Source organism: Scyliorhinus canicula, chromosome 1, assembly GCF_902713615.1.
Source record: "Scyliorhinus canicula chromosome 1, sScyCan1.1, whole genome shotgun sequence".
Lineage (NCBI taxonomy): Eukaryota > Metazoa > Chordata > Chondrichthyes > Carcharhiniformes > Scyliorhinidae > Scyliorhinus > Scyliorhinus canicula.
This window is the reverse complement of record NC_052146.1, coordinates 107,037,701-107,065,631: the sequence shown is the minus strand read 5'-3', so window position 1 is coordinate 107,065,631 and position 27,931 is coordinate 107,037,701. Positions and strand designations below refer to the sequence as shown.

General features: G+C 47.9%; 1 protein-coding gene across 2 annotated transcripts in view; it reads right to left on the bottom strand.

Moving 5' to 3' along the window:
• The window catches only part of LOC119966005 (parkin coregulated gene protein homolog), a 433,653-nt gene extending 424,797 nt beyond the window's left edge, over positions 1–8,856 (bottom strand). The window contains exon 1 of one of the 2 annotated variants that reach the window (XM_038797131.1): positions 8,648–8,856. In XM_038797131.1, coding sequence (XP_038653059.1) covers positions 8,648–8,770 — 123 coding nt within the window. In that variant the 5' untranslated portion in view covers positions 8,771–8,856. The remainder of the gene's footprint in view (positions 1–8,647) is intronic. The other variant, XM_038797122.1, reaches the window with a different exon arrangement.
• Positions 8,857–27,931: the final 19,075 nt, after the last annotated feature.

Sequence of the window (27,931 nt, the reverse complement as noted above, 5' to 3'; positions counted from 1 at the left end):
CTCTGGGTCACTGTCCGTGTGGAGTTTGCACATTCTCCCCGTGTCTGCGTGGGTTTCGCCCCCACAACCCAAAAATGTGCAGAGTAGGTGGATTGGCCATGCTAAATTGCCCCTTAATAGAAAAAATAATTGGGTAATCTAAATTTATAAAAAAAAAAAAAAAATGAATAGGAATTTAAGAAGTATCAGGTAAAACTGATTTCTTAAATTTTTCGTTCACCTATTTTACCAAAAACTATTGTTTATTAAAAAATGATGAAAACATAATAGCTGGACTTCTCCGGCTGTTGGTAACCTCTGTTTCTGCCTGCAGCACCCCCCCCCCCCCCCCCGCCTGTGGGCTTTCCAACGGTGTGGGGTGGTTTTAATGGAAAATCCCATTGACAAGTGGTGGGAAGGCAGAATTCGACCGCCAGCGAACGGTGCGCCGCTGAGAAACTTGTGGTTGGGGAAGCAGAGAATCCCCCCAACGGCTAAAATTCCCTGGCCTTTCCTGCCGGTGGCGTCTCCCAGTCCCACCAATGGCGACCCAGTATGTGAACAGGAAATCCAGTAACATCGGCAGGACTGGAAGATCCCACCACCTACCAATAGCGGGCTGCCTCTGTAGCTGCAAACCAAACTGTGGGGCAAGCTGAAAATCCACCCAATGATAAATTAGAAACTAAAGGTTAAAGGGGTCTTTTTTAATATAAATTTAGAGTACCCAATCAATTTTTTCCAATTGAGGGGCCAATCCACCTAGCCTGCACATCTTTAGGTTGTGGGGGTGAAACCCACGCAAACACGGGGAAAATCTGCAAACTCCACACGGACAGTGATCCAGAGCCGAGATCGAACCTGGGACCTCGGTGCCGTGAGGCTACAGGGTTAACCCACAGCGCCACCGGGTTAATGGGGTCTTTAGCTCAATCCTATTTTATTTTCTTTGTCAAAACATTAATGAGATTGCTCCACATTAACAATGCTGAAGCAGCTGAAACTCATTTTCCCCTGGTTGCTAGGGATTGTCCTTGTGCTATAGGACCCAGACCTGTCAGGGAACAGCAGCAACTCCAGATAAAGCAGCAATTGATACTGCAGGACCAAAGGTCAATTTTACTATCAATTCAAAGTGGAGCTAAAAGCTTTACAGTGAGGTTTGCCTTCTTAAAGTCAAGCTTGTTGTAGAGTGGTATAACACAAGAGAAGGCCATTTGTCCCATTGTATCTATGTCAGCTCTTTGAAAGAGCACCCTAATTAGTTCCACCCTGTCGTGTTAAGCACAGTAAGATAACACGGGCTGCAACTGGATGCAGCTTTACCTGAGAGATACTCCACACCTTGAAGTTAGTTCAATATGATTTATTGAACCTGTCACACAGTTAGCTTAATCCTCTGTGAGTCCGACCCTCTGCTAACCTAGTGTGATTAATCTGTCTGGCTGAACCAGACTAGCTCTTAGCCACATGCTGTCGGAGTTATATAATATATACATCCTGACTAACACTGTAGATGTCACCAGTGGAAAGAGGCGGAGTGTGAGTGCCTCGTGCCTTTTATAGTGGGATACCACCCCCAAGTGTTCTGCCTGCTGATTGGTTATGTCTTGTTCTCTGTATTCATTAGCTGCCTGTCTGTATCTCATTATGAGCATGTCTGCATATCATGACATCTCCCCTTTTGAAATATTTTTCTATGGCCTATGTGAAAGTATTTACATGTGTAGGCCAAAAAACAAACTTATTTACATACAGTACATGTAAAAACCGGTGTCTAAGGTGCGAAAACAGAACATGGCAAACAAAACAAGTGTTCATAAGTCCAGTCTCTGGAGCTTGCGTCTGATCCTGGTCGACCGCCAGAGAAGTAGTGGTGGGGACGACGGCGCCTTGATAGGCGGGATTGAAGCCTGACTGATGGCCTCGTGGTTCAAAGTATCAGGAGGTGGCACAATAACGGATGGAATCAATGAAGAGTGTGGTTGCGGCCGGGCAACTGTGCGCAGTGCCTGTCTGTTGCATCGCACAACAGAGCCATCAGCCATACACACAACATACAATTGGGGAGCAGCCTGTCGAACAACAGCAGCTGGAGCTGACCAGCCTCCCTCAGGTAGCTTGATCCGAACAGCATTCTCTGGGAGTAGCGCAGGCAAATCAGTGGCATGAGCATCATAGATCTGCTTTTGCCGGTCCACTGAGTTTCTGCACCTTCTGCAGCACCGGGAGGTGATCCAGGTCAGGCAAGAGTATGGCTGGAAGCGTCATCCGCAGGTCCCTGTTCATCAGGAGTTGAGCCGGAGACATGCCGGTAGACAGAGGCATGTACGCAAGCAGCGCAAGGTTAACATCAGAAGCAGAATCCGCAGCCTTGCAGATGAGCTGCTTCACTATGTGCACCCTTTTCTCAACCTTCCCGTTGGACTGCGGGTAATGTGGGCTGGAAGTGATGTGATGAAACTGATATAGCTGCGCAACTCTTGACCATTCTTGGCTGGTGAAGCAAGGATCATTGTCACTCATGACAGTGAGTGGAACACCATGCCTGGTGAACGTCTCCTTACAGGCCTTGATGACGGTCTTGGATGTGAGGTCCGAAAGCTTCATCACTTCTGGGTAATAGTAAAAATAATCAATGATTAACACATAATCATGACCATTGCCATGAAAGAAGTCGATGTCCACCTTGGACCACAGGGAGGTCACGGTTTTGTGCTGCTGAAGTGTCTCCTTACCCTGTGCTGGCTGGAAGCGTTGACAGGTCGGACAGTTGAGGACCATATTTGAGATGTCCTGACTAATCCCAGGCCAGTAGACAGCCTGCCTGGCTCTGCGCCTACTCTTCTCAACACCCAGGTGTACCTTCATGGATTTGCCGGAGCACCAAGCTCTGGAGACTGAGTGGAATGACAATGCGGTCCAGCTTCAGGAGGATACCATCAACTACTGTCAGGTCGTCCTAATCATTGAAGAATTGAAGGCACTGCTCTTTTTGCCAGCCATTGGCGATGTGGCGCATGACACACTGCAGAAGAGAATCTTTGGCTGTCTCCACGCGAATGCGGATCACCTTTTCATCCGACAGCGGGAGGTTGCTGGCCCACAGCTGCACCTGTGATTTGATCTGTTGGATGAATGCTGGCGGGTCAGCAGGCAAGGTTATGGAGCGGGACAAGGCATCCGAAATAATGAGCTCCTTGCCAGGCATGTACACGAGTTCAAAGTCATACCTCCGGAGTCTGAGGAGGATGTGCTGCAGCCGGGGCGTCATGTCGTTCAGGTCCTTGTGGATAATGTGGACCAGAGGCTTACGGTCCGTCTCGACAGTGAACGTCGGCAGGCCGTAGACATAATCATGCAACTAAAGAATTCCAGTAAGCAGGCCCAGGCATTCCTTTTCAATTTGGGAATACCACTGCTCAGTGGGTGTCATTGCCTGTGATGAGTAGGCAACCGATGCCCAGGATGAGATGTCATCACGCTGGAGCAACACCATGCCGATGCCGTCCTGGCTCCCATCTGTCGAGATTTTGATTCCCTGTCAGGGTCAAAAAATGCCAATACAGGTGCAGTGGTGAGCTTGGCTTTCAGCTCCAACCACTCTGCTTGATGAGCTGCCTGCCACTCAAAGGCAGTAGACTTTTTCACCAGGTGTCTGAGGGCCATGGTGTGTGAGGCCAGGTTTGGGATAAATCTGCCCAAGAAGTTTACCATGCCTACAAAATGCAGTATCGCCTTCTTGTCTTCAAGGGTCTTCATGGCTTTGATGACCTTGACCTTGTCTGCGTCCAGGCACATGCCCTGTTGAGATATCTGGTCACCTAAAAACTTCAGTGTCGACATACCTAAGCAACACTTTGCCCTGTTCAGCTTGAGGCCATTGGCATGGACACGGCGGAATACCTGCTGGAGACGAGAGATGTGCTCTTCGGGGGTTGTGGACCACATGATAACGTCATCCACATACACACAAACCCCTTCAATGCTCTCCATCATCTGCTCCATGATTCTATGGAAGATCTCCGAGGCTGAGACAATGCCAAACGGCATACGATTGCAGCAGTACCTGCCAAACGGTGTGTTGAAGGTGTAGAGCCTTCTGCTGGACTCATCCAGCTGGATTTGCCAGAATCCCTGTGACGCATTTAGCTTTGTGAAAAATCAGGCGTGTGCCATCTCACTTGTGAGTTCATCCCACTTCGGGATGGGGTAGTGTTCCCGCATTATATTCTTCTTGAGATTCTTGGGATCAATACAGATGCGCAGCTCCCCTGAAGGCTTTTTCACACATACCATCGAGCTGACCCAGTCCGTCGGTTCCGTAACTTCAGAAATGATGCCCTGGTCCTGAAGAGCCTTGAGCTGTGCCTTCAGGCGCTCCGTCAGTGGAGCTGGGACCCGGCATGGTGCGTAGATTACAGGCGTGGCATCAGGCGGCAACAGGATCTTGTACCGATATGGCAGAGTGCCCATCCCGTCAAACACATCCGGATACTGAGCGAGGATGTTGTCAATACTGTCTTGAAGATCCCGGTTGGGGGAGGTCATTGTGTAGACCCGCTGCACAAAGTGTAGCAGCTTGCATGCCTGTGCGCTGAGCAGGGAGGCCGTGTCTGGCTTGACGATCTCAAACCGTAGCCTTGCGTGATTGTTCTTGTTGGAGACGAGCAGATGGCAGGATCCCAGTGCTGTGATGGCATTGCCGTTATAGTCCAGGAGCTGGCAGGCCGCCTGAAGGAGTTTGGGTGGCTTCTTGATGCGGCTGAAATCCGCCTGTGAAAGGAGTTTGGCAGATGCACCTGTGTCCAGCTTGAACTGGATTGAGCATTGACTTACTCGCAGCACCGCACGCCATTCGTTTTCAGAATCCACATTGAGGATGGACAGGCGTCGTGATGATGTCGGTGAGGCATGTTCACGTGTGGTAGTGATGCCCACATGGTAGGGGGACTCCAGGCAGTCGTCCACTGGGTCCGTTGTACTGCCAGGATCAGAATCCTGTAAACCTTGCTGGACACTCCTAACGTGTCGGCGTTGGAATTGGGAACGCTGGTCCTTGACTGGTGGTGCAGACCTGCACAAGGCTGCATTGTGTCCAGGCTTCCCGCAATTTAAACATCGCCTGCCTCTTGCAGGGCAGTGTTTCTTTAAGTGGGCGGTGCCGCAGTTCGGGTGCGTCATGACGTCATTACGCTCCGTCCGTCGTCGCACATGCGCAGTGCGGTCGGCAGACGTTCGTTTCTGCGCATAGTGGTGATCGGCCGCTTCATTGTCCCAGTCGCATTGCGCATGCATGGCATGGAAGAGCGCGCAAAATGGCTGCTTTCATCAAGGCTGCGGCGCTGCATCCGGGAAAATGCCTGCACACTCTCTGCCTCGTGGGAGGCAAGTTTCCCCTTTTCAGCTGATTCATATTGGGAATACCGTTTTTTTGCGTGCCCATGCACTGTACATGTTTCAATCGCGACTGGCAGGGTCATATTCTTGATTTTTAAAAGCTGCTCTCTCAGAGGATCAGAGTACACTCCGAAAATGGTCTGGTCCCTGATCATGGAGTCAGCAGTATCACCAAAGTTGCAGGACAGCGCTAGTAGACACCGATTAGTTAGGAAGGAGTTGAATGACTCTTACCAATTTTTATAGAATCACCATAGAAAGCATCCTATCCGGCTGTATCACAGTCTGGTATGGCAACTGCTCAGTCCAAGACTGTAAGAAACTAGAGAGCCATGAACACAACCCAGTCCATCACGCAAACCTGCCTCCCAACCATTGACTCTGCACCTCCCGCTGCCTCAGAAAAGCGGACAGCACAATCAAAGACCCCTCCCACCCAGGTTATTCTCCCTTCCAACTCTTCCATCGGGCAGAAGATACAAAAGTTTGAGTACACGCACCAATAGATTAAAACACAGCTTCTACCCAGCTGTTACCAGACTCCGGAATGGCCCTTTTATGGACTGAACTGATTTCTTCCCGCATCTTCTCCACAGTTGTACCACTATATTCCATATTCTGTATGTATCATTCAATGTCTATGTCTATGTATTTATTGTTTATTCTATGTTTTCATGCATGAAGCAATCTGCCTCGACTATCACCAGAACAATACATTTCACTGTACCTCGGTACACGCGATAATAAATCTAAATCTAATGTAAAAAAAATTAGGGTTGGAGGAGGTTCACGTGGAACATAAAGACCAGCATGTTCCAGTACTGTAAATACTATTTACGTTTGTAATAGTAGAGCAAGAGTAAGGAGATATGGATCTCCAAGAAGGTTACTGGTCTGTCTGTAGGCTGTTCTGGATCTTTTGAGATATGCTATCCTCACCAGATGAAGAGACGTTAAGTGAGTTGTTAATACTCCTCAGCAAAGTCCATTGGGAAAATGACACCATAGATCAATCCTGGCCTCTTGCATCAACAGGTGTCAACAAAGTGTAAGCCGCAGTGGCTGGCAACATCACCGATCTAGAAGCAGCGCCGGCCCTAGGGTTGCTGGCGCCCCGGGCAAGCTGAACTTCGGCGTCCTTGGGGGGGGGGGGGGGGGGCGGGGGCGGGGTGGGGCCGGAGGGGGGGGCGGAGGGGGGGGCAGAGGGGGGCCCGAGGGGGCCCGAGGGGGGGGGCCGGAGTGGGCCCGAGGGGGGGGGGGCCGGAGTGACCACCGGCGAGCCTGGATCCATCCGCCATGTTTGTGCGGGGCGGCCTGAGGGAGTGCGGCCACCGCGCATGCGCTGGTTGGCACCGGCCCAACTGCGCATGCGCGGGACCCGAGTCTTTTACGCGGAGCCGGGTCTCTGACGCCAGTCACGCACTCCTTCATGGTGCCCCCTAGCACATGGCGCCCCGGGCGACTGCCCGAGTTGCCGGTACCTTGAGCCGGCCCTGTCTAGAAGGGGGTTGTGGCGTGCCTTTGTGTTTCTGAAGGCCTAGCAAACCCACTATCATCAAAATACTACACAAGCGCTCAGCTATGCACATGTGCTGGGGCGGGTGGGAACAACTCAACGACTATTGTCCTGAACAGGAGTTTTCTTTTATTCTTTCACGGGTTGTGGGCATCACTGGCAAGGCCAACACTGGCAAGGGACAGCATGGTTGCACAGTGGGCAGCATTGTTGCTTCACAGCTCCAGGGTCTCAGATTCGATTCCCGGCTTCGGTCACTGTCTGTGTGGAGTCTGCATGTTCTCCCCGTGTCTGCATGTGTTTCCTCCGGGTGCTCCGGTTTCCTCCCACAAGTCCAAAAAGATGTGCTTGTTCGGTGAATTGGACATTCTGAATTGTCCTTCTGTGTACCCGAATAGGTGCCGGAATGTGGCGACTAGGGGCTTTTCACAGTAACTTCATTGCAGTGTTAATGAAAGCCTACTTGTGACAATAAAGATTATTATTATTACTTGATGCCGATTCCTTTTGCCTTAGAACAGAGTGGCTTGCCATTTTAGAGTGCAGAGTTAAATGTCAGCCTCATTGCTGTGGGTCTGGAGGCAGATTTTCTTCTCTAAAGGACATTAGTGATCCAGATAGGTTTCTAACCACATCGAGTTATTGAGACTAGCTTTGAATTTCAGATTTTATTAATTGAATTTAAATTCCACCAGTTGCTGTAGTGAGATTTGAATCTGTGTCAATTAGTGTGGGACTCTGGATTGCTCATCCAATGACATTACCACTATGCCACCCTTTGCCCTGGCAAAGAGTTTCACATTGGAAAAGCCTCTGCCATTTTCTACTCACACTCATTGTCATTGTGCACAACTATTACATTTCGGGTTCAGTCTGATCAGTGCAAATGCTTTTCCAAGTTATGGTATTATTATACTGTTAATTTCTGCTTATAAAAAGGTTAGCTCCCAAGGCTATAAATACTTCAGCTCATCTAATTAAACTTTATGACCTTCAAGAAAAAACACTTTATCTGCACATGAGAGTAATACATTGCACATTGTGTGGTATGATAGCACCTCTTTTACAAGATATCATCTCTTGTACATTAATGTCAGCAATGCCGCAGGAGATCCAATACTCTTACTAAACGATATATCTGAGGTGAAGGTGTCACATTCCAGGTGTCATACTTGGTAACAGGTGTGAAACAATATTAAACTGCTCTATGTTTTTCAGCTGCAGCCATTTCCAAACTCCAGATAAACTCTGAATAATCGGTGGGTGCTCAATGTACACCTTCACATCCTTGAAGGGTCACTTCTGCAATTTGCTGGCATCATCATATCCCGCACAGTACAATAGGACTGTAAACTGAGTGTGAGCAATGCCGTGGTGGGTACACTAATATTATAAAATGCACTGACAGTTTTAAAACAAGGCTCTAAATTTTGACTTGCTCAGAATATTCGAGCTTAAATCACACAGCTTATTACATTGAAACCACTCAACTGAATTACTGGGACTCATTGCTATTCATATATTGCTCTGCACATCTAACCTCAGTCCCAAACAATAATCTCGTTTTTAATCAACATTGTCCTTGGACTCTATATAGTGCAGAGGGTTGTTTTCGAGTGAAGCCAGTTTCAGATTTAAGTTTTATTAAATAGGCAGGCATGGGGAAAAGAGGGCCTCACCATTTTTATGTTTCAATCTTCTCCTGTAGCCTGGTAATACAGCAGAATAGCTCCAAATGATATATTGACTTACTATTGACTTGTTCATGTTGGGCGGCTGCTGTGTGAGTGTGGTGACTCTCTGGTTTTTCACAGTCTTCAATCTTCCCGGTTGGTGAAGAGAAGAAGTCGCCTTGTGGTCTGTAACTGAACCCATGAACAGAGACAGGTGGAGAGAAGAGACGTGAAAGAAGCAGCAATTGAGCTGGCTGTACAGCTACAATGTTTGACACTGGGGACTCGAGACGTGTTTGCTTCCAAGGAGCTGTTGCTAAGTAACTGGCAGTAACAGCAAACGTCATTTCCGAATACTTTGTGAAAGAAGTTCTTGTTTAAGCGTAAAATTATGTTAAAGAGTGAAGTCAAAAGGTAGAATTACAAATGCCCCCTCTCACCCGCTGCAAATGTGAATTTGTGAAGTTATTTACCTGCAGTTTTTCAACTTTGTTGCTCTTGCTTTGCTCCCAGTTCTACTGCCTGAGCAAACAAGCTGGCTGCAAAACTAAATGGTAACTCAGAGGATCACAAGCATGCTTCAGAAACATAGATGTGAAGGGGAGGTTGACCAATTCTGCTTCCCTTCACCCTCAGCGTGACTTGGCTGAGATTGCCACTTGAGCAGTCTCACTGGACAATGCAAAGAAACTGAGGGTTGACCAATACCTTGAAAGGAACAAGTTGTCTAGGACTCTGGTCCTCTTTAATATTAAACAGTTCAGCAACAACCTTTGTTTTTCATCCTTTACTCAATGATTGCTGATTAGAGCATGACAACATTATGATCATGACGTAAACTGAAGATAACGGTACTTGTGAACCTTATCAGGTGTAATGATGTCAACTATAGGAACTTGGGGGCAGCACAGTGGCCCAGTAGTTAGCATTGCTGCCTGCGGCGCTGAGGACCTGGGTTCGATCTCGGTCCTGGGTCACTGTCCGTGTGGAGTTTGCACATTCTCCCCGTGTCTGTATGGATTTCACCCCCACAACCCAAAGATGTGGAGGGTAGGCGGATTGGCCAAGCTAAATTGCCCCTTAATTGGAAAAAAATAATTGGGTAATCTAAATTCATACAAAAAGCTATAGGAACTTGGCGGAGAAGTTTGCAAAAGGGAGAAATTGATATTTTCTTCAACTGAATTAATATAGAACAAAATAACTCATTCTAAATTTAGGGCAAAGGCTGTTAATGATGGTGTTTCCGTGAAGATTCACAATGTGGACAAATAAATAGTTACTGTAGTATAGGGTCTGAGTACAGTACCACCCACAGAGTAATGTAAGAAGGCACATGACCCAGACCTAGGACCAATGTGGAGTTGAAAAGAGACATGTTAAGATTTGAATGTGGAGATAGCTCTTTGCCTGTACCCTTTACCGTATTAATATATATAGTTATAAGTAGCTAATAAAATCTTGGTGTTGATATACAGAATACTATGAAGGTTTCCTGAGCACCATTACAATATAGTGCCACTATTAATTGACCACTTAAGGACCTCAATTGGGGAAAGGACAGGCTTCCCAGCCTTAGCTTAAAATCTGTGGATGGGATAGGCGGGAATCCGGAGGTAATCCCATTCCCTGCAGTTTCAACCCCCCCCCCCCCCCCCACCCCTGTCTAAAAGCCAGTTGGTGTGGAAAGTGTAAAGTTCAAGCTCATGGCTCGAAGACCTCCAAGTTGAAACAATGGATACTTCACTTCATGCTGTACGAGGAATCCGGCTTCCACTCAAAGGCATCCTGCAAACGGCTCTGAGGCACAATTGGTTAGCACTGTTGCTTCACAGCGCCAGGGACCCAGGTTCAATTCCCGGCTTGGGTCACTGTCTGTGCAGAGTCTGCACGTTCTCCCCGTGTGTGCATGGGCTTCCTCCGGGCGCTCCGGTTTCCTCCCACAAATCCTGAAAAAGGTGCTTGTTAGATGAATTGGACATTTTAAATTCTCCCTCAGTGTACCCGAACATTGTGGCGATTCGGGGATTTTCACAGTAACTTCATTGCAGTGTTAATGTAAGCCTACTTGTGACACTGATAAAGATTATTATAGGGAGAAAATGATCCAACCCTCTGCGTGGTCCATAAACAGGACTACTCGATTAAGCCGCGATGCCTGTGTCGTGTTTAACCTCTTGCAATGGATTGATGTCAACCAGCAAGGACCTGGCTCCAAATACAGAAAAGAGTTTCTAAAGCTCTTCATGGAATTGAATGCCTTAAAAATGCCCACAGGGTTACATTCAGGAGAGACACAAGCCACAAAGGATCCCCCACCCGCTCGTGAAGGAATGTCAGTGGCAGCTGGGTGAGGTGGTGAACAAGTAGTCATTTCTACACTCAAAAAACTTACAATATGGCTGGAACTCGAGAATGGTTCCAGTTCAAAAACCAAACAGTTCTCAATTTAACAAGGGTGTCCCGGAATGGTCTGCTACTGGTCAGTGATAATCCCCAGGATGTTGATTGTAAGGTATTCAGCGATGGTAATGCCATTCAATGTCAAAGAGTGATGGCTAGATTCTCTCTTGCCGGAGGTGGTCATTGCTTGACACCTGTGTGGCAGCCATGTTGTTTGCCACCTGTCAGTCCAAGTCTGGATATTGCCCAGATCTTACTGCATTTTGACATAGACTGCATCAGTATCTGAGAAGTTGTGAATGGTGCTGAACATTGTTAACATCTCTACTTCTACTCTGGCTTGTAGTTGAAGGATCATCAAATGTAATAAGGCTCTGCCTTCTGTGAAACAACAGCAGCTTTTATTTTAGTAAGACTATCCTGAAAAGTAAAACTGTAATAGCCCTCACGAGACCCATGGGGATGATGCAATTGATTTCCCATGGGGCTCGTGAAATATGAGCTCCCTCCGCTGATGGGTGGAGGCCTATCAGCTGGGGCTCGTGAACCAGGTACTTAAAAGCCAGCCAGGATTGGGACTGGGATGATGGGTAGTCCTGGCTGGGACTTATGTGCTGTATGCTGCATTTTGACCTTTTGTTTATCTAAATAAACGTTCTTTGTGTAACCTTCTTGGGACTCCTGAAAATATTATCCCAGTGACAAGGGAAAACTACAGCTATGATTCTGGACAACTGACACACCCTCCCTAATAGCACAGTGGGTGTACCAACACTTCAAGGACTCCAGCAGTTCAAGAAATAAGCTCACTACCAGCTTCTGAAGGGCAACTATGGCTGGGCAATAAATGGCGGCCTAACCAGCGACGCCCACATCCCGTAAATTAATTCTTTAAAAAAGGACCACTTTTGAATTCCTCAGCACAAGAGCAAAGTCAGAGCAAGTTTTAAAATGCTGCTTTTTGGGAGACTTAAAGCTTTTGATGTAGGTGCAGAGGATTGGGCCCAGTATGCTGAATGGATGTGGTATTTCTTTCAGGTGAATACAATTATGGGAGACGACCAACAAAAGGTAATACACCTGACTGCCTGTGGAATTCCAATCTTTAGTGTGATCAAGAGTCTTACTTACCCAATTGTCCCAGATTCAAAGACTTTGACAAGCTGGTTGAACTTGTGGCAAACCATTACGACCCCAAACCCTTGGTGACTGTACTTAAGTACAGGTTCAACAAGGCCGGGTGAGCCTCGCGGAGTTGGTCACGGAATTCCTGACGCACCTACAAAAGTTGGCCGAGCATTGCGACTATGGGCCATCCATTCCACAGATGCTGCGAGACCGCCTCGTGTGTGGCATAAACAACATGGCAACCCAACATAGGTTATTAGCAGAACCTTCTTTGAACTTAAGAAAGGCCGTTGAATTATACCGCTCACATGAAAACGTGGAGGAGTCCAGGAACTGCAGGGCTGCATGAATATGGAGGTAAATAGCATTGGCCGAATCATGCCCCCCAAGAGCAGAGCCTATGCATCCAATCGCCACCATAGCAATATTGTGGTCAGACCCATTGGCCAAGAGCCACTGCAGCCCGATGAGATATCTCTCTTCAGCTCCAGGAGGACGACTCACAATGATCCTGTACCTGTGGTTGCATGGGGATAATGGATACCAAAACCATCAGCGAACACGTCGCCCTGGTTACGGGTCCTGTCTATCCAGAGCCACGGCTTCACACTTAGCACAACCCGAGGAGGATGATTGCATACAACTAAATTGCATTTGGGCACTAAAAGTAGCCCCCATCAAGTTCACCATCCAGGTAAATGACCACCCACTACAGATGGAAATAGGCACAGGCTGTTGTCTCCGTCATTGGACAGTCAGTACAGGGATCCAACACCTGGATCTAAGGGACACTAAGGCATGATTGGTGCCATATACGGGAGAACCATTGTCCATCATTGGAACAACGACGGCTCCAGTTGCCTACAGGTTCAGGAGCCCGGACCCAATCTGTTGGGTTGCAACTGGTTGCAGAGGCTGTGTCTAGATTGGTGGCAGACCTTTAAAATAGGTTCAGGCGAGTTGTACGAAGTCCTGGGAAAATACATGGATGTGTAATAACCCTCACCAGACCCATGGGGATGACGCAATGGATCTCCTTGTGGGGCTAGTGGAATACGAGCTCCCCTGCTGAGGGGCAGAGGCCTAGCAGCTGGGTCTCATGAATCAGGTACTTAAAAGCCGGCCAGGATTGGCACCAGCACGATAGGTAGTCCTGGCTGGGACTTATGTGCTGTATGCTGCATTCTGGCCTTTACTTTGGCTTTCCTAAATCATCCTTCAAATTTAACCTTATCGGGACTCCTGAAAATATTATAAAAACTACGGTTTATATTATAGCCTAAATTAACAGCTGTGAATATGGCCAGTGTGAAGAATAAATGGTGGAGTAAAGTAGACCACAGTTAATAATATCACTGCTGACTACTATTCATTAATTATTTGTCTTAAAGGACAATCACACTTAGTTTCAAATCAAGGTTTACAAAGTAACTTTTAAATACTCCAAAGATGTGCAGGTTAGGTGGATTGATCATGCTGAATTACCCCTCAGTGTCCAAAGGTTAGGTGGGGTTATGGGGATAGGGCGGGGAGTTGCGCAGATCGGTGCAGACTTGATGGGCTGAATGGCCTCCTTCTGCGCTGTAAGGATTCTATGATTCTATCATTCAATACAGGCTTAATACAGGTTCCTTTAAATTCAGGAGCAAAGCAGAAATAAAATGCAAAAGCGTAGAACTCCCTCAGGCCTCCAGCACTCCTGATGGGACTCGTTGACTGATTATTTTAATGTACCGGGATCGTTTTCAATATATATTTTAACTAGAGTTAGATTTTTAAAATAGGGTAATTTTCTTTCTTTAAAAATTAGTTATTGTTATGTAATTTATTTTAAATGAACAAGCAATGTAACCAGAATGAATTTCCATTTGGACAATAAATTGAAATTTGATTGAATAAATTAGTTGCATTTACATAGCACCTTTTAATGCCATAAAACATTCCCAAGTGTTTCACAGGAAGCATTCTCAAGCATAATTTGATACGGAGATACCAAGGAGAGATATTAGGACGGATAAACAGAAGTTTGGTCAAAGCGGTGGGCCCTAAGGAACATCTTAAAGAGGAGAGAGGAGTTTGGAGTAGTGGGGCTGGATTGAGGGCCAGAGATAGATGGGGGAATGTCTGGGGGGAATGGAATTGAGAGGATTGCTCTACACAGAACAGCAAGGACTCAATGGGCAGAATGGCCCCTGTGTTGCAATGACTATGACTTTATATTGATGCTCGATGTTAGATTAACTGAAGGGTGAGGGGGAGAAGAATGGTTCAAGCTGAAGATAACACAATGAGGCTTCCACTAGAAAGTTCATGGGCAGAATTTTCTGTTTCTGAGACTAAATGTTGACGCCAGGACAAGATTCAGGACTCATTCAGTAATTGTTAAGAGGATAGAACCATCGTTACATGGAACACAATCGATTCCAATGAAAAACGGTCTGGGATTTGTCGGGTCTGTAATTGACACTCGGGAGGCTGACAAGCTGCAGCTGTATATACACATTACAATCCCAGCATCATAGTCATCCCAGCCAACAAGGTGGCACTGGTTGTGCTGGGGTTCGCCCATACAGCTGATGGGTCATCTGGGGCCAGAGGGCACCTAGGGGAGTGCCCTGAGGGGACACCTATACAATGCGTGGCTCTAAGTTCACAGTGGGCAGTCAGAGGCGTGCGCAGCTGCATGGCTGCTTTGCCGGCTGTGACAATAATGTTCCGTGCCCCTCCACCCTGACCCACAGCCCACCTCCTGGCCAGCTCCGCTACTTCCCCTAGCCCTGGCAGAAGCTCCCTGGGCAGCATCACAACAGTCAGCAAACTGTGGGGATGCTGGACACTTTCTGTACCCCCTCTCTCTCCCTCAGCAGCTGTGATGGCAGTTTCATGATTTTTAAAAGCATAAGTAACCTCACGGTCGGGAACTCAGCCCATCAGAGGCGGAGAATCGCAGAGGCCTCAGAGAATACCGGGTCAGGCCTACTAATGATATGCAATCGCTGTTTACTGTGTATGCATTCCGGAACACATTGACACCATTGTCACGGTGATGGCGAATTGCCATTTGGCATCAAATCGGCGGCCGCCGCGATTTTGCCGTTGGAACCTATTCTTCACCCAACCCAGTTTCCCAATTTTGGTGTCAGCCAACGGAGAATCCCTCCCCATTTCACATCACCGGCCACAGATCAGGATGCATGACAGTGCAAGCTGGCAAGCTAAGGTCACCGTTGTCTGATGCATGCTGCATGATGTATCGGACAGGCCAGAGTATGAGTGGTTATGAGGAAGCAGCTGCTGCAACACTGATAATCCAACCGAGAACACTTTGTGCACCAGACACTAAGACACTATTCCAATGAGTACCTCAATGGCAAATGTGGGGAGTTTTATTACTCTGCTGCTCCAGGTAGATAATGAGAAAGAGTAACAGAAAACCACATCTTCTCAGCCTATGGCTTTCCGCCCATTCTTTTTATAGTCTGATGCACGATCAATAACTCTCGAAGCGTGATTGGAGTACAATTGAAGGCATTCTTGAACTAGATGTTTCCCCCAGCAACGCAGGTACAGAATGCTGCAGCTAGGGAGACACAGACTCTTACACTCCGCCTTACTGGGCGGAACCAGCAGGCAGGCTTCACCAATGATCTGACTGTCTCAGGTTCCTCCCACATCAATGATCTTGCAGCATCAACCTAGGTACCGTAATACCTCTAATACCGACTATCACATAGTCTATAAAAGAAATGGGCTACACTCTGCTACATTCCTGTGCAGTTTCTCAACCACCATTATTGCTCACCTATTGCTGGATTCTAAACTATCAAAGAGACAGTGTTCAAAACAAGTCCTCTGCAGCCACTTTATCCACTGGATGTTATCAGTGTGATTTCCCTTTAAGCTTGTGATTTGCTCTCGACATGTGATGCCCAACCTGCCACTTTGAAGTAATTCTTTTGTGAATGGAATAAGTGTCCTGGCTGGCTGCAGGATTCCAGTGACAGACCGTACACCACTGGATGGCTCTAGATTTCCTCATCTCTTGATGCTTTTGCAATTGTTCTGTGTCCCCGCTGCGGCTGTTGCTGTTGTAGCTTTCTGACGATGCTTCTCTTTCTGGCACATCTCCCCTGTCGATGGCGCAGAGATGCTTGATCTCCATGAGAGAAGGCTAATTGATCCATTCTCACAAGAGTAAATCCTTGTTGCTGAATATTTCCTGAGCCAGTCCCATGATCAGTGTGAGAGTAGAATCTTGGGCACTTGCCTGGTTTCCCTGCAAACTCCCGGTATGTCAAAACTGGATAAACCCAAATCCTTAACAGTTAAGCCCAAGGCCAGCGTAGGAGCGATATGAGCTCTTGAGAAATCTCCTCCCATTGTATTTATGATCCCTGCCACTAAAGGCTCTGCTTAGAGGCCAGACGAATTGCCTCAGGCTCCATGACAGGTTTACTGCAGATTCATCCTTGAATGCACAAATCCTGACGAGTGAATTGTGCTATGTTCCTCAGCTTGCACGGTCACAGGTGACTCATGAGGATCATTCTGTTTACGCAATAAACCCTGAATAAACTCTGAAATTTGCAGTGCTACAGCAGAGGGGAGCTCTGACAAACACAGAGTGAAGCCATAGCAGCTGCTTCCACTTGTCTCTTCCTGAGCTAAGCATAGGTCGCACAATGCCTCGATTTTAAATGTTTTTTACATCCCGACATGACCCTTCCCCTCTCTGTCACTATGACCTCATACAGCCCTCCAGCTCTCCAAGATCTCTGTACTCCTCCAATTCTGGTTTCTAGCGCATCCCTGACATTCATGACACTATCATTGGCGACTGTGCCTTCAACCGCTGAGGTCATAGAATCATAGAATTTACAGTGCAGAAGGAGGCCATTCGGCCCAATGTGTCTGCATCCGCCCTTGGAAAGAGTACCCTACTTAAGCCCATGCCTCCACCTTATCCCCGTAGCCCAGTAACCCCATCAACCTTTTGGACAGTAGGGGGCAATTTAACATGGTCAATCCACCTAACCTGCACATCTTTGGACTGTGGGAGGAAACCGGAGCACCCAGAAGAAACCCATGCAGACACTGGGAGAAAGTACAAACTCCACACAGACAGTTACCTGAGGCCGGAATTAAACCTGGGTCCCTGCTGCTGTGAGGCAGCAGTGCTAACCACTGTGCCACCATCCTGCCTACCCTGAGCTTTGAAATTTCCTCTCTAAACCTTTTCATCTTTCTACCTTTCTCTCTTCCTTAAAACATCCAATCCATCTTAATATTTCTTTATGTGGTTTGATGTCAAATTTTGTTTTAGAACTGTTACGAATGTGGGGTTTTGTAAGATGCTCTGCTTTAAACTGTCTTTTTAAACTCATGGTAAAAAGTGTATCCATCTGGGATGGCCACTTACAACAAGAAACATGGACGGTTGCAAAGCATAACGGGGAAAATGGACAATGTGGGATTCAGGCAGGCTCAGAGCCTGAATGTATATTGTGAGCGAAGAATCCAGACGGTATCGAAACCCCCAACCGATTAGCATTTGATGGCCCATGTCCGTAAGACAAAAGGCTGATACTTGAGTAACCGATACAATCCCAGACATTTTGGCGCCACTCCCGGGACTCAGGAAGCATAAACAACAGGGTCAATGACCGCTTAGGACACGCCCAGCCATCAAGGCACCGCCCCTTTATTGGCTCAAATCGAACACAGTGATCAAGACTTACACAATTAGTGGGGTCCAAACCGAAGGACCGCCCAAAAGAGCACAAAACCCCCCAAGGATAAAGAGAGAGACCGCCATGTGTTCAGCCTCTCTTGGACCTGGCGCTCCGGAAGCGTCCACTTCGAATTGCAGCACCACCAGAAGCAAGTTCAAGTTCAACGCCCGCTATCAGACGGATGAGCCCAGCTGAGCAGCAGTTACTTCTCCAGACCCAGTAATCCAGACTCAAACAACGGCCATTGTTCCTCTGACCTAAGCCGGGTGCCTGAAGTTAAGTCCAGGTTGTCATAGTCGATAGGTGTAGTTTAACTAGTAGTGTTTATGTTGCATGACTAATTGTGTGTGTATATAGAGTACCCTTGACCTTCAACTAACTAACTGGTGTTAGGCTCTTTGATCAATAGCCGGCGACTCTGATCAATATAATATCGATATCAAAAGAAAGAAGGGCAACCTTATTGATTGCTATATTTACAGTAGGTAAAAAAGGCAACAAAATAAATTTTGCCCGGCAATATGCTAATGTGGCCTGGTTGCCATGGGAGACGGTGGCCAAAGGCACGACCTATCGAATCTCAAGTGCCAGCGTTCACACATGGACTCAAAGAAAGGAACAGTTAGTTTTGTTCAGACAGCTTGACTCATAGACCCTGGACAGAAAGTAAAAGGAACCGAGGGCGAGAGAGAGAGAGAGACAAGGAAACAGCACTGTTGTGAAGAGTGGGGAAAAGCCTGTTCTCTCGGGTTGGGTCGGGGGGAGGTCGGGTCGGGGGCGGGGGGGGTCGGGTCGGGTCGGGGGCGGGGGTCGGGTCGGGGGCGGGGGCGGGGGTGGGGGTCGGGTCGGGTCGTGGGGGGGGTGGCCGGAGTGACCTGGTATATGATCGGAACTCACCGATCGGCGGGCCGGTCTCTCTGTCGGCAGGTCTCTGACGCCGGTCACGCACTCGTTGATGGCGCCCCCTAGCACATGGCGCCCCGGGCGACTGCCCGAGTTGCCGGTACCTTGAGCCGGCCCTGGTTGGAAGGCTGGGAGTGATTTTAGACTGATTTCTATAAAGACTACGGGCTGGATTCTCCGCAGCCCCACGGCGAAATCGTGTTTGGCGTGGGGGCGAAGAATCCATTTTCACGCCGATGTTGGGCCCGGCACCGGTCCGGCCATTCTCTGGGACCCGAGAATCGGTGTGTTCGCGGAGTACTCCGTACGGTTGGGCGGCCATTTCCAGAGGCCCGCCCAGCAATCCTCTGCTCCCAACTGGCCGAGCTTCAGACGGCGTAGTTCTAATCACTTATCTTCGTTTGGAAAGCTCGCGTGGCGGCTGCGGACTCAGTCTGCGCCTGCTCTGTTGGGGGGTGGGGGGATTGGGCACCGGGGGGGATCGGTATGGGCGACTGGGGACAGATCAGGCCAGTCAGATCTTTGGGCACGTGGACGATCAGAAGGGCGTATATCATCAGCTGCCACCGCGATCCGAGTCCGCCATGGCGTTCAGCGCGGCCGCTGGAGGCTGCCGCCGTCCGCATGCGCGGATTCAAAATTGGAAGTGTGGGGACCCGTATCTGCAGCTAAAGCTGCGTGAATCACTCTGGGCCCTGCTAGCCTTCTGAAGGTGAGTGGATTAGCTGATCATTTTTATCGGAAACCCGGGAGTGAAACACATAGTTGCATTTTGGGTGAATGCAATTCTGCAGAGAGTGGGGTGCGACATATAAAAGCAGCATGGGGTTTTTGATCCTCTTAGGGTTAACGTTTCTGTTGTTTGGTGTATTGAATCCCTACTAAGTAATGTCTAGCTAAGATGATTTTGGTTTGTTTGTCACTGTGAAAGTCTTTAAACATGAAATTTTGTCATGTGATCATCTGAATTGATCATTGGAAATTCAAATGTCTTTTTAGAAGTATTGGTCTCTGAGGGGATTTTAATGTAATGTCCCAGTGAAGTACCTTGAGGTATTATGGGTGCTTCCTTCTCAGCCCTGTTTGGCAGATGCATTAACAACAATGCATGTTGGTGTGGGGTGCTGGCCTCCTCAATGATGCATGTGGAGCAAGAATGTAGGCCGGTATTCTCCGGTATCCGGTGGATGGGCCGTACCAGCGCCAAAGAATGGCGTGAACCACTCCGGCGTCGGGGCCGCCCGGAAGGTGCGGAATCCTCCTAGCCACCTTCGGGGTCTAGGCTGGCGCTGGAATGATTGGTGCCATGCCAACTGGCGCCGAAGGGCCTCTGCCAGCCGGTGCGAGTTGGCGCATGTGCAAGAGCGCCAGCGTGTTCCCAGAACCGCTGCCGTGATTCCTGGCAGTTTCTTCTCCACGCCGGCCATGATGGAGCTTTACAGCAGCAGACTATAGAGGGTCCCGATTGCGGGCCAGGCCACTGTGGGTGTGTCCCCCCCAGGGTCAGATCCCCCGCGCCCCCCCGCGCCCCCCCCCCCCCCCCCCCCGAGGACTCCGCAGGCCACCCGCAGAGCCAGGTCCCGCCATTAAGAATCTTGTGTAATTTACGCCGGCGGGACTGGCCGAAAACGGGTGGCCGCTCGGCCCATCACGGAGCGGAGAATCGGACGGTGGGGCCACTGCCAACAATTCCCGAACCCGCCAAAAAAACGACGGCGGAGAATTCGGCGGTTGGTGTCGGGACGGCTGGGCGAGATTCACGCTGCCCCCCCCCCCCCCCCCCCCCCCCCCCCCCCCCCGCCCCCCCGGTGATTCTCCAGCCTGGAGGGAGGGGGGGTCGGAGAATCCCGCCCCTAGTTTTTCCATTCATCATAAAACAAATGAGATGAAGATTCAGATTATACATTAAAACAGTGATTACCCTTCAAAGTCAGGGGTATGCCAGGATGAGCGCAGCTCCAACAACACTCAAGAAGCTGAACATCATCCTGAACAATGCAGCCAGCTTGATTGGCATCCAATCCAATACCTTCAACCTTCACTCCCTCTACTCCCAATTCACAGTGGCAGCAGTGTGTGCACCATCTACAAGATGCACCGCACAACTCACCAAGGCTCCTTTTACAGCATCTTCAAAATCTGTGACCACTACCACCTAGAAGGAACACCATATGAACACCACCACCTGAAAGTTCCCCTCCAAGTCACTCACCATCCTGATTTGGAAATATATCACCGTTCCTTCATTGTCGTGGATCAAAATCTTGGAACTCCCTCCCTAACAGCACTATGGACACTATGTACACTACATGGACTGCAGTGGTGGAAGAAGGCAGCCCACCACCACCCAGGGTGACCAACTGTGACATATTTTCAGGGGTTGTCTCTTATTTTAACTGTTTGTCACACATCCCTCAGACCAGTGTGTGGTGATATGCATCACTGTAAATACACAAGAGGTTAATGTAAGTACACGTAGACTAGCTAGACACTAGAGGGAGCACCAGAGACATGACACACAGACATTCAACCAATAGGTCAGTAAGATAGGACATGACCAATGGGCATTCACGATACACACAGAGGTGACACTACCACAGGAGGGCATTACACCAACCCATATATAAAGGACACAACACACATGATCTTCCTCTTTCCAGTGGAGACACTCAGTGAGTAGAGACACAAGGTTGATTCAATATCACACCCACCACGTGGATTGTAACAGACTTGTTTGTCAGTCTGAGTAGCTATAGAAGGATCAACAGCAGAGGCGAGCCTAAGTAAGAGAATTGTAAAAAGTTCAGTAAACGTGTTGGAGTTATCTCCACGTCTGAACCTTCCTTTGTCATGAGTGAACATCAAGGAAGCCGCTTATGCTACGCCACGAACAGTGTTCTTCAAAGTCGGAGGTGGGTCGTGGGCGGGTGTCGGGAGGGTCGCGGAGCCTTTGTCCGCGGCGCTCCCAATCGCGCAAATCCCCACGCAGCAGCCGGCTTTTCAAAACGCCGGCTGCAAGCAGCCAGGAATCTGTCAAAAAAATTCGGCAGCATTGCGCATGATGATCGGCACGCATGCACATTCCGCGAAAATGTCAAACAAAAATCAGCCGCATTGCGCATGCGCACGCACGCAATGATCGGTGCGCATGCGCAGTGCGACCACTATTTTTTAAAATGGTTGTAGCTTTTTGTTTTACAAGTTCTGTGGTGGTTTTTATACATTTATTTAATTTATTTAATTTTTATTTTTTTCATTTATTTTATTCATTATTTTTTTACATGTTCGGCAGTGGGGGGGGGGGGGGGGGGGGGGGGGGCGGAAGTCTTCGCCTTCATCCAACAGGTTCCATTGGAGAAGCGTGTACGAGGGCCAAAGGGACCCAAAACCATTTCCTCCACTTTTGTCAGCAGCAAACAAGGTAAGAGAATATCGTGGGTTGCGCAGGTCGGCCGGCGTGGGTCGTGAAGGTCGGCCGGCGTGGGTCGCGAAGGTCGGCCGGGTTGGGTCCCGAAGGTTGGCCGGTTGGTAAAAATGGGTCCCCGGAAAAAAGTTTGAAGAAGACTGGCTTAGACAATGGCTTTTGCCCCACATTGTTCGGACAAGCTGCAGAAGATTCAGTTGTGCGTTTTGAACAGATCAGCAAAATCTGTGATGTTAACTACATTAAATATATGGCTGAGTGAGAGATTGGTGCAATGTGCTTGGATGGGCGGGGGGGGGGGGTGAAGAGGAGGGCCACAGTGAGCAGAAACGCGCATGCCAAGGTCCGCTGTGAGGTTTTGGCTCCTGGGTCTCGTGAGCATATTAAGGATCAGAGAAGCGTTGTCTAAACCAGCAACAATTACTGTATCGCAGGTGGGGAGGGATGGAGTGAGGTGTTGAAGTCTCGTTGCGGGAAATCCCAACTATAGGTGGGAACCCCAGGGACGAGAGAGGGAATGTCTGCGAGAGCTCTACTGCTGTAATTTTATCTAAAATCACAGAAGAGGTGTTGAAGAGCCTAATTCTACTCAAATCAGCACAGAACCAGGTATTAACCAGCTCTCTCTGTAACCCAGACAAACCTAAAGAAATGCTCAGTTAGCACCTAATTAGCACCAATACCAGTTTAGACTCTCAGATGGCAAAATCTTTTAAATATCAATGTAGCCAACTGAAAGTAGCATTTATGAAGCTCAGGCCATGGATCTGCAGCGAGGCCCAAAACTGGAAATGAACAAAAACTTCTAGGCAGATTTTATTGTCACTAATTGATTTAAGTTTGGAGCCAGATTGAATCCATAAACTGGCAGATGAGAAGCACATAAAATGTGCACTGTAGTTATCATTATTATTAATATTGATCCAAGGATGAAATGAGAAAGAATTTCAATGAGAATCCATATCCAGGATCAGCACACAGGGCATTAAGGGTATTGCCGCTGGGCTTGCAATGGGTTTGACTACGCATCTCCGAATCATCATGTTTCCCTCCTGACTAAAGTAGCTTGTTCTCCTCCTTCATGGCGCTTATTCCGCATTATACCACAAAGCCATGCATCATGCAGAAGATGTGAACGATGTAGGGAGATTTTGTTGTGCTGTATCAGAGCATGCCCATTGAGTTGTCCAGGTGTTTGAAGTGCTGTCTCATCATGCCTAATGTATGTTTTCTCATAATCCTTTGTAGTAACAGCAAACACATTGACCCTGCATTTTGGAGATCATTGCTGCTTGAATATCGTTTTCTGCATTCTTTCATGGGGTGTGGGCATTTGTTACCCATCCCTCATGGGATGACCTGACCTGAGTGGTTTGCTAGGCCATTTCTTTCAGAGGGTCTGAAGTCACAAATAGGGCATGAACTAGCTCGGTTTTTGTAACAATCAACAATGGTTTCATCCAGATTTTTATTGAATTTAAATTTCACCGTCTGCTGTGGCGGGATTCGAAACCCCATTCCCCTGGGTCTCTGGATTACTAATCCGGTGATAACACCACTACACCACCTCCCTGGTATCAACCATGGCCACAGGCATAGCCTTCATTGCCCAGCAGTCTACCTTACATTCTTGTAACAAATTTAATAATGCCTTTGGACAGCCTTAAGGTTTCTCTTACTGGTGAAAGAAAGACATGCACTTTATGGGCACAATTTAACTACCACGTTGCACCCGATTAAAAAGCGAGAAAGCCCAAAATTGAGATTCGCGCTGGATGCGAATCGTTTTGCAACCTAACCAGCCCACTCCCAATGACAAGTCGGATCATGCCCAAGTATGGCGTGCATATCATTGACCCCAATTAGCATCAATTTCCATTGCATTAGTTAGATTGAAGTTGAATATAATGGTTTCCTGGGAATGAACAGGTTCCTCAGTGATAAATGATGTGGGCGTCATTCAGTACCCCTTTTTAAAAATGTAAAGCTCGCGCAATGGCTGCTGAGGGGAACCGAGGAGGTGTGTGGCTGTTTCCATTATCGGGCATGCAGCTCAAGGGCACTGGAGCTGCTGGTGCAGTGCTTGGGGGGGGGGGGGGGGGGGGGGGATGAAACATGCCAGGTCAGGGCGCCCCTGGATCGGGGGGGCGGGTGGTTGGAGGGGTGCTGAGGGGCATTTAGTCTCTGAGGCCATCAGGCCACCTTTAAATATTGTGGATATCCATGACAGGGGCAACTATAGCTGCTGCCTGGACAAAACTTCCAGGACAGAGCCCTTTCCTTGGTTATATGCTGAATGTCACTTTAACTCCCTTTGACTGTGAGCAACCTCCAGCTTCACAGCTGAGGCCTATTGCTGATAAGGAATTGATCTTGTTAGTTGTGAGGCACTCCACAGTTGCAGGTTGTGTTTGTTACTTGCTCCTTCTGGTGACTACAAATGCTTGGAGGCTGGTGTTGCTGTTTCCTTCTTTTTCTGTCGCTGGAAAGAGGGACATTTTTGTCTAAGATACCTGGAACCTGGAACACCAGGCTCCAAGGCACATGTCAGTCCAGAAGGCAATCGAGTTTGAAGCAAGAAGACGCTGCGGACCTGGTGCGCGACATTGATCCAAATGGACCATCTGATGGTGCCGTTGAGGAAATGCTTTCGAGATTACTGATACTTTTGTTGCTGGTGTGTGAGTGGGCTACATGTAACTAGCATGTCACCCTGGGTCAAACACGCTGGAAGTTAAAGATGTTTAACTGCTTCTTGAGTGCCAGTGGAATATGTGGATGCCAGGATTTGGTTCCGGTGAGATTGAGCCCAGTGGGAGGGCCTACAAAGCTGCGGCTCGTGGATGGAGAATGGCACTGATACATGGAACAACCAACAAGTAACGCATTAGTGGACAGACCATTTCGACAACTAAGTTCTGAACATGATACAACATTCTCAAGCTAGTCCTCTGTTTCTGTTCAGGAACCTGCGAGGGGTGATACTGTTTGTTACTTGTTTTTGTGAAAATGATCTGATAGAGCTTTGTATTGGTACCAATATGGAACAGTGATGTTTCTTTGTTGTTTGTTGATTAGGGTGATATGTGGAATGTTAGAGTCATAGATAGATGTTTACAGCATGGAAACAGACCCTTCGGCCCAGCTTGTCCATGCCGCCCAGTTTTTAATCACTAAGCTAGTCCCATTTGCCCGCATTTGGCCCACATCCCTCTATACCCACCTTACCCATGTAACTGTCTAACTGTTTTTTAAAGGAAAGAATTGTACCCACCTCTCCCACTGCCTCTGGCAGCCCCGTTCCAGATGCTCAACACCCTCTGTGTGAAACAATTTCCCCTCTGGTCTCTTTGTATCTCTCCCCTCTCACCTTAAACCTATGTCCTCTAGTTCTAGACTCCTATACCTTTGGGAAAAGATGTTGACTATATACCTTATCTATGCTCCTCATTATTTTATAGACCTCTATAAGATCACTCCTAAGCCTCCTACGCTCCAGGGAAAAAAGATCCAACCTATCCAGCCTCTCCTTATAACTCAGACTATCAAGTCCTGGTAGCATCCTCATAAATCTCTTCCGTACTCTTTGTAGTTTAACAATATCCTTCCTATAAGAGGGTGACCAGAAGTGAACACAGTATTCCATGGGTGGTCTTACCAATGTCTTGTACAACTTCACAAGACGTCGCAACTCCTGTATTCAATATTCTGACCAATAAAACCTAACATGCTGGATGACTTCTTCACCACCCTGTCCACCTGCGACTCCACCTCCAAGGAGCTATAAACCTAGATCTCTTTGTTCTGTAACTTTCCCCAACTCCCTACCATTAACTGAGTAGGTCCTGCCCTGATTCTACCTACCAAAATGCATCACCTCACATTATCCAATTTAAACTCCATCTGCCATTCATCGGTCCACTGGCCCAATTGATCAAGACCCTGTTGCAATCTTATATAACCTTCTCATAGAATGTTACGTAGTTGATTTTCAGTACTTGGTTAACATTGTCCGTTTTTGACAATTAAAATATTCTCAAGTGGTACTGAGGTTGTGTCTGCTGCTTACTGTTTCTTGTGGCTGCAAATGCCTGGAGGCTGCGGTTTCCTTCTTTTTCAGTGACCTGGAGTAAGGAAATGGAGGGTGGGAAGATGACCTGCTGCCTGGGCTGGTGAAGTGGAAGGGGAGCTCTTTCTTTCTTCTGACATGCTCTAGGTCGGTGCAACTTTCCACTGCTGGGAGCTGCACGAGGGAGAGAGAGAAGCAGATTGATCCGAATGAGTGGTATTTGCTGCTTGCAGCTGCAGCTGCAGCTGCCTGGAGGCTGTTTGTTTTCTGTCGCCTCTTTGCTTTCGTAAGAGTAAGGAACGGGAAAATGGTAAGATGACCTGCTGCCTAGGCTGGCAAAGGGGAAGGGGAGCTCTTTCTCTCTTCTGGTGTGTTCATGGTCGGTGCAATTTTCTACTGCTGGGGAGTCTACTGCTGAGAGCTGCGGAAGGGAGAGAGAGGTGAATGCACAGCCAGCGCAATGGTAAATCCTGCCGGCAGAGAATCCCACTGATGTATGCTGAATCTTGGTTCCGATTAAATTAGGCCGTATAAGAAGGCCAGTACAATGGAAGCTCATGGGCAGAGCCTGATATATTCAACAATTGCATAGCAAGGATCCTCCATTTTGTTGAGGATCTGCGTGGGGGAATACAGTGTGTTTGTTTTTTTTATACAGATGAACTATTGTAGCATTGTGTTTGTACCAATATTCTGTAGTGGAAAGATACTTGTATATGTGTGGTACGGTGCCTTTTCCTTGTTGATTAATGATTAATACGATATATGGACTGTTAGGTAGTTGGTTTCCATCTCTTTGTATAAAGGTACTGTTGCCTATTTAATAAACAAAATATTCTCAAGTGGTGCTGCAGGTTGTGTTTGCTGCTTACTGCAGCTTGTGCTGCAAATAGCTGGAGGCTGCTGTTGCTGTTTCCTTCTTTTTCTGTGGCCTGGAGTAAGGAAAGGGAGGATGTGAGATGACCTGCTCTCTGGGCTGGCAAAGGGGAAGGGGAGCTCTTTCTCTCTTCTGGCATGCTCTAGGTCGGTGCTACTTTCCGCTGCTGGGGAGTCTACTGCTGGGCGCTGCAGAAGGGAGAGACAGAGAGGTGAATTGATCCGAATGAGAAACTTGATGAAGGTGTTGAAGAAATGCTTTTGCAGTTTGCTGGAGATTTTATTGTAAGTGTGGTGAGTGCGGCATGCCAACAAGCACGTCACTGCAAGTCAAACATGCTGGACGCCGAGGCTGTTTTACTGCACCTTGAACTCCAGTGGAACATGTGGATACCGAGCTTTGGTTCTGACGAAATTAGGCCATATAGGAAGGCCTGTACAATGGAGAACATGGACAGAGACTGATCCATAAAATGACTAAACAGCAAGGATCCGTCATTCTTTTGAGGATCTGTGAGGGGTGATACAGTATATTTAGGTTTTCCTTGTGTAAATTAACTGTTGTAACTTTGTGTTGGCACTGATATTTTGCAGCGGAAAGGTACTTGTGTGTGTATGGCAAGGTGTCTTGTTGATTAATAGTTAGTATGATTTATGGACTGTTATGTTGGTTTTCATCTCTTTGTATAGAGGTACTGTTAATCGTTTAATAAACAAAATATTCTCAAGTGGATTCTCTTAGTACATATGCCATGTCTCAGACAATGATTATTGCATCGCATTTCAATCAAACTCTGAAGCCTGAACAGTTCACCTGAACTCTTGAAG